Source organism: Schistocerca cancellata, chromosome 5 (assembly GCF_023864275.1).
Source record: "Schistocerca cancellata isolate TAMUIC-IGC-003103 chromosome 5, iqSchCanc2.1, whole genome shotgun sequence".
Lineage (NCBI taxonomy): Eukaryota > Metazoa > Arthropoda > Insecta > Orthoptera > Acrididae > Schistocerca > Schistocerca cancellata.
The window spans coordinates 492,039,472-492,055,908 of NC_064630.1; the positions used below are offsets into that span (position 1 = coordinate 492,039,472).

Here is a 16,437-nt window from a genome sequence, read left to right on the forward strand (position 1 = left end):
TTGGTTTTGTAATCTTTCCAACAATATGAACAAGTTAAAAAAATGAAATCTTCTACCCCACCTTTTGCAAGGTATATCTGCAATTTGACCGGACTAAAGTGCTTCCGAGGCCATCTGTGATCCTCTATCCGGGCCACATGGGCGGCCCACTGCATTCATTTGGCTTTGACAGTTCCTGCTATGTTCGGCTGTTGGTATAGTTCCTCAAGCTCTTGGTTGTATCTGATCCTCCATTCCCCTGTATCTGCATCCAGAACCGGACCGAAGATCTTCTGAGGCACTTTTCTCTCAAAAACAAGGAGCTTGTGGAAGTCCTGTTTCCGGATACTTCATGTCTCACAGCCATATAGAAACAGGCTGGATCAGGGTTTTGTACAGTTGGATCTTGAACTGATGGAGAGATATCTGGACTGAAGCTGTGTGCTAGGATGTGGTTAGATTGGTTTCCTGCTTGTATTCTGGCATTGATCTCTGCTTCACATGACGAGTTCTCAGTGAAAAGTGCCCCTAGGTATTTGAATTCATGTACTCTCTTGTAGGACTGGTCCCCAACCTGCAATGATTGTACATTATCAGCAGTCTGACAATGACCACACGTCATAACGAGGGACTCTGTCTTGGTTTCGTTTATGTTTCGCCCAAATTTGCTGGCAGCCTCCTTTAGTGCTTTGGTCATTTGCTCCAACTCTCAATTGTCAAATTATTTAAGCGGTGCTCCAATATACCAATTATTGGAGAGTCAGCATCTATAAGCAGTTCACTAACTTTATCTCTGATACCTCTTACATTTTTATGACATGTGCTAATTCCTTCTCTATTTACCTCCTCTGGATGTGATTCCTTTGTTAGAAGGACTTCCTTTAAGCAGGAATACCTATCAGCTGACTAAATTTAATAAATGACTTCAACACATAAACAACTTTAAAAAACACAGTGGGCGAAAGCTTCCAAAAGTTTAGTAAATCGAACTGATTTTGTTGTATTTTACATTACTTCCAGTTTGCAACGTCAATGATAAGCAGCACAAAGTGTGCAAAGCAGTGAAGCAGAATATTAGCACAATGAGAGTTAAAAAAACGGTGAAGGTGCTAAATATCTGGGTATTTGGGGAAACGTATATCATGATTTGTTTTCTGTCAGCACAGAGAACACACAGCATATCACAGTACTCACAAATGGAATGTCACATGCATTTGTCAGTAGTTTTAAAGTATGCTGCAATGGAAAAAAAGGATGTCAAACTGTTAGATTACAGTCTTTACTAATGAAGGAAAACTATCAGTACCCTGCCCTGCAAGTGAGTAGTTGCCTTTTCTCATATTTGTTGTTTCCATACTAGAATCTCCAGTTTTGTAATTTTTGTCATGTATGATGGCAGATGAGTGGACCCAAGGAATGTGACAACAGTAATGGTTTGGTTGATTTAAGGTAAGATTCTTACTGTAACGCAGTGTTTTACACTTGTGAATGCAGTTGTACACCTGAAAACTTCACTGCAATTACCATCATCTGTACATAATAGATTACTTTTATTTGCATATTTTCCACACAGAAATCACAAAAACCCAGCTGATGTTATGAAAACATTACGAAATTTTCCATAATGCAAGTGCTGTATTTTGCAAGTGAATATCTTAATTAACATTACTAAAAGAAAATTTTTAAATTGATGAATAATCAGATGATTATTACATAGAATGCTTCATAATGGTATAATTAAATCCAAAAAAACATACTATAGTACCACAAAATTTGCATGACTCAAAGTATATATTATCTGCATTTTTTACAACTTTTTTTTTTTTTTTTTTTAAAAAGAAGATGCTATAAATATGTATTAACACTAACTCCACTGACAGCAAGCTGCTGAATTTTTGAACAAATTTATCTCAGACTTGTAGACCAAACATACTAGAAAAACATTTATGTAATAATCCATGGGCACATGGAGGAACATAGACATATTAAAACTGAAATATAAAGAATTAATGTTCACATCAATACTTCTTTTATATTTAACACATTTTTGGCTTTATAGGTCAGCATCAGACAACTTAAGACTAAACAGTCGATAAATCATCAAAAGAGAGCTTGTATCTGGACAAATATTGTTATTTTCAAAGATATGTGACACTTTTATGGTTATATACCTACATGAAAAACACACATTGCAATATCTCAATTTGATATTGGTGCAAAACAATAAATATTATGTAATGATTTGCTGAATGTATTGGGCACTAAAGACGTGAGTATAAATCCCTGAACCCCCTGAGTGACCGACAAACATATTGTACTATTCACGTTATACAGATGTTGAGTAAAGTCTGTCAACTATACACAAACTGATACACTGTCCTTAAGCATACTGAAGTAGACACAAAGAAGCTCTGGACAAATAAACCTTATATTAACTTCAAAGATTAACAGTATAATAATATAAAGGCCAAAATAGTACACCAAGTGAGTATTGGCACAGGCTACTACATTATATGGACAAAATTACAGGTGAAAGTAAGGAACAGCCAAAATGGGGGGGCTGGGGATTGGGGATCAGAGGGCAGAGAGGAGGAAGGAGGCAATGGAATGTGGGGAGTGGGGAACACAAACATTATCTAATAGTGAAGAAGTATGTTAACTGGCTGCTGCTATTTTAGCGTGGGCCCTACACGTGTACCAATTTATAATCAGCCTTCCAATAAATTGGATGTGTGCAGGGGCTTCCCAACCAATTTTTCTTGTCAGGTGGTCAGTTGGGTCTGATTGTCTGATACCCAACACACACCTCCCTCCGACCACCACCACTTCACTCAACAAATTGTGCTATGCGTAACGCTGTCCGACCAACTTCCTGAAACGATCATCTGCAGTTTGTGTGCATGAACAGATATGCTTTTTAAAATGGCTAATGTGGCAGATAGTAAGGAAGATAAAGGCGTTATGAGATAATTTATAGAGATACCTTCTGCTTCATTACTATTATTTATTATGATTATTTATGCTACAAACGACAATAATATTGTTTACCTGAATATTATATATTTCTTTTTGGTATTTGTTTTAATTTATCTTGATATATTTCCTCAGGCAACTATAAATCATGTTGCAGGTCTTAGAAATCATTCTGGACAATAATTGTGGAGAAACAACAGCAGTGAATCCGAGATCCTTTAACTTCTTCCAGAGGCTATAAACCACAATGTTTCTAACAGCCTCTCCTTGCAGCTTCCAGTCTCTCTCTCGTAACTGTTCTTTTTCATTAAAAATGTTTTCATGACATTCAGCAGCTCCACAAAGCATTTTCATCCATTCTTAGGTAATCATGAAAATAATCAAGCTCACAGTTCCTTAAGTAAAGAGCATGGATGAATTTCTTTCTTTGCATCAGTTACTTCATTGCCCACAACTTTCTCTCTGTTTTCCTCGGCTTAGTTACCTCTAAAACAGCCAAGATAAATCTCAATTTTTTTCTGTTGTCAAAAAAGGTGGCATCACATCAAACAAAACCTCAATGAATTTACTATAAATAATTTACAGCCACTGACTGGAACAGAGTGCCACTGCAATCACTTAGTGTAATTGATTGGGACGTGTGTAGGTTGTGCAGAAATTTGTTGGTTGGTTGGTTGGGTGGACAATAAATTGGTGCGTATGGCCCTTTAGTATTAAGTGAAGCTTCTGTGGTTGGTGTATACTGAGAGCTAGAATTTCAAGTAATGTTGTAATGCCAATTTTCCTCCTTTAATTCCAAAGAAACACTTTTTTTCTATATTTAAATTCACATCCTTGAAAAGTAAGTTTACAGTGGAGTTGGATGGACACTCAATAAACTTCATAGACCTTACCATGACACTAGCAAGTTAAAACATTTAAGGCACACAGCAAAAAGTAACTTCTACAGACAAGTAATACCTGCCACTTTTCAGCATCCTGTAACACAAAAACATGCAGCCTCCCACTTAATGGTGCACTGTGAGAGCTACAGGTAGGCCAAGAGATCTCCAGGCTGAGCATTCTATGTGCTTAAATGTGCCAAGTTGCAATAGCTCTGTCAGATCTCCAGGGCTAGTTAGAGTGGTAGAATGCCGTGTCTTTTACATGCACCGCGCATAGGGTGCCCACAAGTGTGAGTGAGCTGAGGATACCAGCACAAGTGAGATGCATGTTTAAAGCACATAAGACCAAGAGGGTCACACTCTTCAGAAGTGTCCCACATTAAACTGCTTGACATATTACTCACTTCAGACATGTTTAGGATAAGGGGATGCTTCTTTTAAAATGTGATATGAAAGGGTTTTGTCTCTTTCACAAACAGGGGCTCGTCGTGCTGCTTTGAACTCAAACCAGCACATTTGTTAGATGCCTCCAAAGCAAGTTTTTTTCAAAAGGATCTTCAAAGGGACTTCATCTTCTCAAATACTCGAAATGAATGCATGATTTTGCCACCTGTGGGGAACTGTCAGTGTGTGTCAGTCACCCAAAATATTGTATGCTATTTGTTAAACACTGCATAAAAGACAAGCACCAAAGTGGCATCCTGTCTTGCAACACTTTCAAAAGAACTACTGTACGTATTACATTAAATGAACATGCATGTCCAAAGGAACTTTGGATCGTAATTTGGAACAACAGAGGCACTGCAAAATCATATTTATCCACCGAAACTGGGCAAGCGACTTTCAAGTAAAATGTCTCAGCTGTATGGAAATATACATAATGGATGTATGAGTACAGGCTGTAGACACACGGTTGACGACATATGAAAGTTTGGGCCTGCCTGTGAGTCATGTACGGATAGCTAAATGGTATGCCGACCACTTGCGATAAGCAGGAAATCCGGTTTTGAGTACCAGTCCAGCACAAATTTTCATTGTCGTAATTCCAGTTTACAGCTGATGGTCATCCATAAGTGCCATTTCGAATACATTTAATGCATTTCACAATGGCTGTAGTAACCGCAGTGCCTGTTCCTTTGCAGTGTCCAAAGGAACTTTGAATCGTAAGTCAGAATAATGCAGGCACTATAATATCGTATTGTACGTATTTTCAGCATTGCTTGAGGCTGACTACCCTCATCAGGGTAAGTAACGTAGGGACACAGAGTATTAGATTGGCTGTTCCTTTTCTTTTTTTCTTTTTCTTTTAATTAATTGTCTTATTACATCAAAATATGAATAGCAGTGTCTATCAGTGACATGTGGAAAATATCTGTGTATTTAATTCAATGACAAAATTAGTACATGGTAATGACTTTGTAAATATACAGTGTTTGATATTATTAAAATCAGCATTTAAGTGTAACATAGGAAATAACTTTTGTTTGGTTATAGTTGTTAAGGCTGGCCAACTGGTTCACAATCATATGTAATTGGATCCTGTTTCACAGCACAATGACGAAATAACATTCAGGGAGGCAGTCAGCCAATAGCAAGACACTGAAGAATGTAGAGGGGATATGAAGAGTTCAGCTAGAAATGGATATGAGACATTTCCTTTAAATGGATAAGGGACTTCGGTTGGGGCTCAAGAAGGAAAAGGCATATCGGTCTTAGGAGGAGCTGTGTTTTCTGAAATGTGTAAGTCTCCAAATTTTGCTTTTTGTCGAGAGTATACCGTGTTTTAGAAGATTTTTGTGTGGTTGAACTTAAAGAGTTTTGAGCATCCAATGGGTTTATCTCTTTTGGATTACTTTGGCCAGTAATGTCACATCTAAGCCAAAAAACTCGTGTTGTGTGGCCGGGCTCAGGAACATTAGAATAGTTTTTTTCCAAACTATTAAGTAAGATTTTGTGTCTGCCTGGTAAACTGACTACAGCAGAAGTGACAGATGAGAAGTATCATTGGTAAACAGTTGTTATTAAATAAACAAAGTTCATTGTGTCATCTAGTTTCATTTGTAAAATCCAACTCCAGCTACACAGATTTGATTAGAATGCAGGTAGCTGGTCGGCTAGGACATTATAAATTTGAGATCATTTTAAAGAGAACTATTTCATAGCAGTGTACAACTGACCATGTACAAAGTCTGATGAACCAAAATTATGATAAAATCCGATTGTACATTTATGTTCCCTCACTAGGAAGAATTGTAGTCCGCAAAAGGGAGTCATAGCTCGCAACTGCCTGCTTTCTACCCCACAAACCAAATCAAATTTTGAAATTACTTAAAAATAATTAAAGAAATTGCATGCAGTAATGGTTCTAGCCCTATCCTGATTGATATCATACTTAGTAGGGGATAACATCACATCTGTATCCTCCTCAGAAGGCAGTAAATGATACTGGCAGCAAATTGGCCCCCATGTTATATGCAGGTAGGAAATATACGACAGTTTTCTACATTCAGAATACTGTTGCTCTCTACATTCGGAATAATGTTGCTCATATTTTTTTCAACAGCAAAGATGAGATTCTACCTTTAGAACAGAGTGGAATTTACAGGATTTTCTGCAATTTGTGTTGCCAATTATATGCAAGTTAATTACATAGGTCTACAACTACTAGACTGACTGAACATGAAACGAGTTGGAGAACGAAAAAGAAAGATTCTTCCTTTGCTGAGCATGTTGAGAATGAGTGTCATGATAGTAAATGTGATGTTTTCCACAGACCAAATAAAGGAAGAAAACTTAACATTACTAGAATTTCTGGCTATCAGTACGCACGAATCTCAGAATCCTGACCAAAGGATTAATGATCAAATACAGTTCCACTATTCATCTTCACGAAAGTAGCAGAAGCCAGTTAACATTTTTCCCACCATATGGTAACATCCTTGTAAATAGTTGAACTGTTTCCCAATCCCCACATTGCACTGATTCCTTACTCCCTTCTGCCCCCCCCCCCCCCCCTCCACCATCCCATTTTGCTTTTAATCTATGAATGTAATATAATGTTTATTTCTTCATACCTTCTTTGTGTCTATGTCAGTATCCTTAATGACAGTTTATCAGTTTCTGTATAAGTGAGAGACATTAACCAGTATTTATATTAATGTGGATAGCACAATATGTTGTATGTCACTCAGTCAGTGGGTTTAGGGATTCACTCTCCATCTTTAGAGTCTAAACATTCTGCATATCATTGCAGAATATTTCTTGTTTTGTACACATATCAAACTGAAATACTGCATTTTGTATTTTTTGTGTTGTGTTGGGGTATGAAATTTTCCAGGTGTTTTGCAGCCAAAATTTTTGGAAATATATCAATTCACTGACTGAATGTGAAATGTAATACTAATTTTGAATGTAAATGAACAAACTTTATTAGCAAAAGATCTTTTCATTTTTTAATTATGAAAAATCTTCCAGAACTTAAGTTTAATTATTATTTCAAAGGCTTTAATAAGGAGCAAGTCTTGTTTTGTACGTTCTATTACTCATCTGAGGTATTCCGCATGGTCTCCATGCCATCACAAGAGTATTAAAGCTATAGTTGGAATCATGATGTGCAAAGTAATCGGACGTGGCAAAGAATCTTATGTGTGAACTGTGGCCAGAAGATTGTAACAATAATGTATATACTGATGTATTGATACTCTTGTTTTTAAAGGAAAGTTTTGGTGTTTGCTTCAGATGTGTTGTAGCTAGATGATTAACCTTTAACCCCATTTTGTAATTAAAGGCACAATAAAAGCCTTCCTATAAATCAGAGTTGATGAGCCCTGGTTTTAGTGGAAGTTGAGCTCTTCTATAGCCATAAGAATTATCAATGAGTCGGGGGTTCAGAAACTTCTGAGAAGTGAAGACCAGCAATGAGATAATTTATACACTGACTGAACCCTCACAGTTGATACATAGCCATAAAATAGTCATGTATCTTTGAAAACAAAAATATTCATCCAGATTCAAGCCCTCTCTGCTGTTGTGTGAACTGTGTTTAGTCTTAAGGAAGCCAAAAAACAGTTAACAATGAAATAGAAAATAAATATTATTGTGGACATTAATACTCTTTACTTCAGTTTTAATATATTAAGTCTTAGTTTCCAAACTGTGTTTACAACATACCTCTGTATTCCCCATCAGCTTAACACCTATGATGGTACTTTCAGTCAGCATGAGTGAACGAGGATTCACTTCAACTGATCCACGAGAACCTACAACCTGTAAGAGTTGCATATTAGAAGGGTTGCTCCAAAAATGCTGGTAATTTTAAAAAAAGATGTATTAACTACAACAAATACAATATCAAGAAATATTCCACAAGAAACTTAGTATATTTACACCACTGTAACAAAATTCACTGATTAAAATGGAAAGTGTTACATCATGAAGCACCAGATTGATATTTATTTCATTTGTGATGTTCATCACATAATGGGGATTAAAATATTAAACTTTCATTCTGTTCAAAGCTGAGGTCCCATCATCATCCTCAATCTGACTCTTCAAGGCCACGAATACACTCTTTATTTGTTGTGGTACAGAAGCAAATACCCTCCAAATGTCATGCTGATAAATTTCTTCCCTGAAACAAATGCTTCATTCATTCAGACTGCTGGCTGGAGACTGTTATGAAAGTACATGTCATCCTATCATGTTCTAGATATGAAACTGAAAATGACAGTTATGGATCTGCAGTGTCATCGTAGCTGCCCTTTTTCATCACGTCTGCTGTGCAGCGAGCTACGTTAATTTAAGTATTAACTGTATTTTTCTTACTTGTCACTTCTTCTTCCATGTGTTTTTGCTTTTAGGAAGCTTTAATTATCGAGTGCTAGTAATAGTGTTCCATAGATTTCGTGTTTGTTTTGAATACAGTCAGAGAGAGTCCCTTTAGTCAGCCATAGTGCCAGTAGTGCTAGTGTTTGTTCTGAATACAGTCCAGAGACAGGTAGTGCTATTTTCATTGTTTTTTACAAGAAGTGTCTAGTAACCACAGTCTAGTCAACTATCAGCTGCCTTTAGTGAATTAGCAGTCTAGTTAAAAGTTGATTAACTCTCTACAGTAAATTGATTTCTTAGGATGGATAGGATGTGTGACTGCTGTGTATGGACGCAAGAGGAGCTGGCCACTGTTCACGAACAGCTGAACGTGTTGATGGCCACGGTCAGCCATCTTCAGGCTGCTGCCTCGGATTGTAGCGGCAGTGGGGAGTCTGGTGCGTCGCATGGTACACCCCAGGTGTTACATGCTTCACCCACTGTCCCTGCTGTCGAGACATCTTCGCGGGTACCGAGTGTGGTTGGGCCACCCTCTCCCCAACGGGAGTGGCAGGTTCAGCGGCGTTCGCGGCGCACGAGGCGGAGGGTCAATGTGGAGGCTGGCCGTGTGGCATCGTCCGCTCTGCCTGTGAGTGGATATGCGGCCGCTCCTTCAGCAAGGTCCGAGAGGGCACACGGGGGGAGGTGTTCATTAGTGATTGGGAGCTCCAACGTTAGGCGGGTGATTGAGCCCCTTAGGGAAGTAGCGTAAATTTTGGGGAAGAAGGCCAATGTTCACTCTGTCTGCTTGCTGGGGTGTCTCATCCGAGATGTGGAGGAGGCCCTGCCGGCAGCGATAGAGAGCACTGGGTGCACCCGACTGCAAATTGTTGCTCATGTCGGCACCAATGACTCCTGCCTTCTGGGTTCAGAGGTCATCCTCAGTTCATACAGGCTGTTGGCGGAGTTGGTGAAGGCGGAAAGCCTCGCTAGCGGGGTGGAATCTGAGCTAACTTTTTGCAGTATCGTTCCCAGAACTGATCACGGTCCTCTGGTTTGGAGCCAAGTGGAAGGCTTAAACCAGAGGCTCAGACGATTCTGCGGAGATTTGAGGTGCAAATTTCTCGACCTCCGCTATCGAGTTGAGAAATGTAGGGTCCCCCTGAACAGGTCAGGCAAGCACTACATGCAGTAAGCGGCTACAAGGGTAGCGGAGTACGTGTGGAGTGCACATGTGGGTTTTTTAGGTTAGAGAATTCCCTCCCTAGGCCCGACAAGACACCTACTGAGACGCGGCAGGGTAGGAGTAGGCAAAATGAAACAGGGAATAACAATATTAATGTGCTAATAGTAAACTGCAGGAGCGTCTATAGAAAGGTCCCAGAACTACTCTCATTAATAAACGGTCACAATGCCCATGTAGTACTAGGGACAGAAAGTTGGCTGAAACCAGATGCAAACAATAATGAAATTCTAAACTCAGATTGGAATGTATACCGCAGAGACAGGCTGGACAGTGAAGGGGGAGGCATGTTTACAGTGATAAGAAGTGCAATAGTATCTAAGGGAATTGATGGAGATCCGAAATGTGAAATAATTTGGGTGAACGTCACGGTTAAAGCAGGCTCAGACATGGTAATTGGATGTCTCTATAGGCCCCCTGGCTCAGCAGCTGTTGTGGCTGAGCACCTGAAGGATAATTTGGAAAATATTTCGAGTAGATTTCTCCACCATGTTATAGTTCTGGGTGGAGATTTTAATTTGCCGAATATGGACTGGGAGGATCAAACGTTCATAACGGGTGGCAGGGACAAAGAATCTAGTGAAATTCTTTTAAGTGGTTTATCTGAAAACTACCTTGAGCAGTTTACAGAGAACCAACTCGTGGCGATAACATATTAGACCTTCTGGTGACAAACAGACCCGAACTATTTGAAACAGTTAACGCAGAACAGGGAATCAGCGAGCATAAAGCGGTTATTGCATTGATGATTTCAGCCGTGAATAGAAATATTAAAAAAGGTAGGAAGATTTTTCTGTTTAGCAAAAGTGACAAAAAGCGGATTTCAGAGTACCTGACAGCTCAACACAAAAGTTTTGTCTCAAGTACAGATAGTGTTGAGGATCAGTGGACGAAGTTCAAAACCATCGTACAATATGCGTTAGATGAGTATGTGCCAAGCAAGATCGTAAGAGATGGAAAAGAGCAACTGTGGTACAACAACCAAGTTAGAAAACTGCTGCGGAAGCAAAGGGAACTTCACAGCAAACATAAACATAGCCAAAGCCTTGCAGACAAACAAAAATTATGTGAAGCGAAATGTAGTGTGAGGAGGGCTATGCGAGAGGCGTTCAATGAATTCGAAAGCAAAGTTCTATGTACTGACTTGGCAGAAAATCCTAAGAAATTTTGTCTTATGTCAAAGCGGTAGGTGGATCAAAACAAAATGTCCAGACACTCTGTGACCAAAATGGTACTGAAACAGAGGATGACTGCACTGTAGTTCCTTCTCTAGATTGTCGCACTGTTGACAAAATAGTAGATTTCGAAATAGACGACAGAGAGATAGAGAAACAATTAAAATCGCTCAAAAGAGGAAAGGCCGCTGGACGTGATGGGATACCAGTTCGAACACAGAGTACGCGAAGGAACTTGCCCCCCTTCTTGCAGCGGTGTACCGTAGGTCTCTAGAAGAGCGTAGCGTTCCAAAGGATTGGAAAAGGGCACAGGTCATCCCCGTTTTCAAGAAGGGATGTCGAACAGATGTGCAGAACGTCGATCAGTTGTAGAATTTTGGAACACATATTATGTTCGAGTATAATGACTTTTCTGGAGACTAGAAATCTACTCAGTAGGACTCAGCATGGGTTTCGTAAAAGACGGTCGTGTGAAACCCAGCTCACGCTATTCGTCCACAAGACTCAGAGGGATACAGACACGTGGTCCCAGGTAAATGCAGTGTTTCTTGACTTCTGCAAGGCGTTCAATACAGTTCCCCACAGTCATTTAATGAACAAAGTAAGAGCATATGGACTATCAGACCAATTTTGTGATTGGATTGAAGAGTTCCTAGATAACAGAACGCAGCATGTCAATCTCAATGGAGAGAAGTCTTCCGAAGTAAGAGTGATTTCAGGTGTGCCGCAGGGGAGTGTCGTAGGACCGTTGCTATTCACAATATAAATAAATGACCTTGTGGATGACATCGGAAGTTCACTGAGGCTTTTTGCGGATGATGCTGTGGTATATCGAGAGGTTGTAACAATGGAAAATTGTATTGAAATGCAGGAGGATCTGCAGCGAACTGACGCATGGTGCATGGAATGGCAATTGAATCTCAATGTAACAAATGTAATGTGCTGCGAATACATAGAAAGAAAGATCCCTTATCATTTAGCTACAATATAGCAGGTCAGCAACTGGAAGCAGTTAATTCCATAAATTATCTGGGAGTAGGCATTAGAAGTGATTTAAAATGGAATGATCATATAAAGTTGATTGTCGGAATAGCAGATGCCAGACTGAGATTCATTGGAAGAATCCTAAGGAAATGCAATCCGAAAACAAAGGAAGTAGGATACAATACGATTGTTTGCCCACTGCTTGAATACTGCTCAGCAGTGTGGAATCCGTACCAGATAGGGTTGATAGAAGAGATAGAGAAGATCCAACAGAGAGCAGCGCGCTTAGTTACAGGATCATTTAGTAATCGCGAAAGCGTTACGGAGACGATAGATAAACTACAGTGGAAAACTCTGCAGGGGAGACGCTCAGTAGCTCGGTACGGGCTTTTGTTGAAGTTTCGAGAACATACCTTCACCGAGGAGTCAAGCAGTATATTGCACCCTCCTATGTATATCTCGCGAAGAGACCATGAGGATAAAATCAGAGAGATTAGAGCTCACACAGAGGCATACTGACAATCCTTCTTTCCACGAACAATACGAGACTGGAATAGAAGGGAGAACCGATAGAGGTACTCAAGGTACCCTCCGCCGCACACTGTCAGGTGGCTTGCGAAGTATGGATGTAGATGTAGATTCCTCAAGGCATTTGTGGTGTGAAGTAAAGTGTGAAGTCTTGAATTATTATTATTATTATTATTATTATTAATATTAATATTATTATTATGAGGAGGAGGAGGAGGAGGAGGAGGAGGATCCAAATATTATGGGTATTGAAGCAGTTGTTGAAGTTTTGATCCAGTGGAGCACAACTGGGTACATGTCATTTCACTAAGCAGTATTTTACGTAGGAATCATAACTAATTACATGACTATGTAGTAGTGAAGGGAGACGAAAATTTAATAGTCATGGGTGACATAGTAGGTGAATATGGTTGGGGCTAAGAAATGAAAGAAGAAGCCGCCTGGTAGAATTTTGTGCAGAGCATAACTGAATCATAGCTAATACTTGGTTTAAGAATCATGAAAGAAGGTTGTATACATGGAAGAACCCTGGAGATACTAAAAGGTATCAGATAGATTGTATAATGGTAAGACAGAGATTTAGGAACCAGGTTTTAAATTGTAAGACATTTCCAGGGGCAGATGTGGACTCTGACCACAATCTATTGGTTATGAACTGTAGATTAAAACTGAAGAAACTGCAAAAAAGTTGAGAGTTTAAGGAATCTGGATAAACTGACAAGAGGTTGTACAGAGGTTGTACAGAGTTTCAGGGAGAGCATAAGGGAACAATTGACAGGAATGGGCGAAAGAAATACAGTAGAAGAAGAATGGGTAGCTTTGAGGGATAAAATAGTGAAGGCAGCAGAGGATCAAGTAGGTAAAAAGATGAGGGCTAGTAGAAATCGTTGAGTAACAGAAGAAATATTGAATTTAATTGATGAAAGGAGAAAATATAAAAATGCAGTAAATGAAACAGGCAAAAAGGAATACACATGTCTCAAAAATGAGATCGACAGGAAGTGCAAAGTGGCTAAGCAGGGATGGCTAGAGGACAAATGTAAGGATGTAGAGGCTTATCTCACTAGGGGTAAAAAAAAAAAAGCTAGATAATGCCTACAGGGAAATTACAGAGACCTTTGGAGAAAAGAGAGCCACTTGTATGAATATCAAGAGCTCAGATGGAAACCCAGTTTTAAGCAAAGAAGGGAAAGCAGAAAGGTGGAAGGAGTATATAGAGGGCCTATACAAGGGCGATGTACTTGAGGACAATATTATAGAAATGGAAGAGGATGTAGATGAAGATGAAATGGGAGATACGATACTGCATGAAGAGTTTGACAGAGCACTGAAAGACCTGAGTCGAAACAAGGGCCCGGGAGTAGACAACATTCCATTAGAACTACTGACAGCCTTGGGAGAGCCAGTCCTGACAAAATTCTACCATCTGGTGAGCAAGATATATGAGACAGGCGAAATACCTTCAGACTTCAAGAAGAATATAATAATTCCAATCCCAAAAAAAGGAGTTGTTGACACATGTAAAAATTACCGAACTATCAGTTTAATAAGTCACAGCTGCAAAATACTAACGCGAATTCTTTACAGACGAATGGAAAAACTGGTAGAAGCCGACCTCGGGGAAGATCAGTTTCAATTCCGTAGAAATGTTGGAACACATGTGGCAATACTGACCCTACGACTTATCTTAGAAGAAAGACTAAGGAAAGGCAAACCTACATTTCTAGCATTTGTAGACTTAGAGAAAGCTTTTGACAATGTTGACTGGAATACTCTCTTTCAAATTCTAAAGGTGGCAGAGGTAAAATATAGGGAGCGAAAGGCTATTTACAATTTGTACAGAAACCAGATGGCAGTTATATGAGTCGAGGGGCATGAAAGGGAGGCAGTGGGTGGGAAGGGAGTGAGACAGGGTTGTAGCCTTTCCCCGATGTTATTCTATCTGTATATTAAGCAAGCAGTAAAGGAAACAAAAGAAAAATTTGGTGTAGGTATTAAAATCCATGGAGAAGAAATAAAAACTTTGAGGCTCACCGATGACATTGTAATTCTGTCAGAGACAGCAAAGGACTTGGAAGAGCAGTTGAACAGAATGGACAGTGTCTTGAAAGGAGGATGTAAGATGAAAATCAACAAAAGCAAAGCGAGGATAATGGAATGTAGTCGAATTAAGTCTGGTGATGCTGAGGGAATTAGACTAGAAAATGACACATTTAAAGTAATAAAGGAGTTTTGCTATTTGGGAAGCAAAATAACTGATGATGGCCGAAGTAGAGAGGATATAAAATGTAGACTGGCAATGGCAAGGAACGCATTTCTGAAGAAGAAAAATTTGTTAACATTGAGTATAGATTTAAGTGTCAGGAAGTCGTTTCTGAAAGTATTTGTATGGAGTGTAGCCATGTATGGAAGTGAAACTTGAGCGATAAATAGTTTGGACAAGAAGAGAATAGAAGTTTTCGAAATGTGATGCTACAGAAGAATGCTGAAGATTAGACGGGTAGATCACATAACTAATGAGGAGGTATTAAATAGAATTGGGGAGAAGAGGAGTTTGTGGCACAACTTGACAAGAAGAAGGGATCGGTTGGTAGGACATGTTCTGAGGCATCAAGGGATCACAAATTTAGCATTGGAGGGCAGTGTGTAGGGTAAAAATCATAGAGGGAGACCAAGAGATGAATACACTAAGCAGATTCAGAAGGATGTAGGTTGCAGTAAGTACTGGGAGATTAAGAAGCGTGCACAGGATAGAGTAGCATGGAGAGCTGCATCAAACCAGTCTCAGGACTGAAGACCACAACAACAACATGTGCAAAAATGACCACTGCTAAACTGCAACCAGCAACAAACTTTATTGCCCGGTTACTGAACTTGATCCACACACCAGCAACCATAACCAGTATAAAATATACTTACATATTAATCCTACCTGGACCCTCTTCGCTCTGCCCCATTCTGTGGAACTGGCATCATCTCTGAACTTAACTACTGAACTATTTTTATCACTTCTCCTCGACAGGTCCTGATGGAATCCCAATCAGATTCTAAACAGAATTTGCAGCTGAGTTGGCCCCTCTTTCAACGATAATATACTGTAGATCCCTCAAACAAAAACTGTGCCTAGTAGTTGGAAGAAAGTGCAGGTCACACCCATCTATAAGAAGGGCAGCAGAAGTTAACCACAAAACTATCATCTAACGCCATCAACATCCATCAGTTGCAGAATCATAGAACATATTTCAAGCTCAAACATAATGAGGTATCTCAAATAAAATGATACCTAAGCAAATCAGAATTCATCACATGAAACCCATCACGTGCTTTTCTCATGTGACAGCCAAAAAGCCACGGATCAAGGCAATCAGATAACGCAGTATTTCTGGACTTATTAAAAGCATTTGAGTCCATACTACACCAGCACTTATTAATGATACTACAATAATAATGTGTATTAAAACAAAGTGTAGAATGCAATTGAGGATTTCTGGTAGGGAGGATGTAGCATGTTAGTTTGGATGGAGAGTCATTGACAGCCATAGAAGTAACATCAGGTATGCCCCAGCAGATTGTGTTAGCACCCTTGATGCTCATTATTTTATATTAATGACCTGGTAAACATTAATTAACCCTTTGAATGCTGTGGGCAAGTTAACTCGTCATGCTCCACTGCTTCCCAGGTTCTGAGGATGCGTGTAACTGGAGCATCTGGGTTTTCTGTAAGTGCTGTCAATGTGTCCTGTTCTGCCAACCCTCTCACTGCTGTGAATGAGTTACTTCCATATTTCGATGAATTAAAGAAGTTTCAAGTATTTATAATACAAAATATGTGCCTCTTTACATGCTGTCATTTCCAAAGAACCAT

At 39.4% G+C, this 16,437-nt stretch overlaps 1 protein-coding gene across 2 annotated transcripts in view; it reads right to left on the bottom strand.

Annotated features, from left to right (window-relative positions):
- The window catches only part of LOC126187765 (zeta-crystallin-like), a 164,448-nt gene that overhangs the window by 22,327 nt on the left and 125,684 nt on the right, over positions 1-16,437 (bottom strand). For both annotated transcript variants that reach the window (XM_049929030.1, XM_049929031.1), the window contains exon 7: positions 8,007-8,102. In XM_049929030.1, the coding sequence (XP_049784987.1) occupies positions 8,007-8,102 (96 nt within the window). The remainder of the gene's footprint in view (positions 1-8,006; positions 8,103-16,437) is intronic.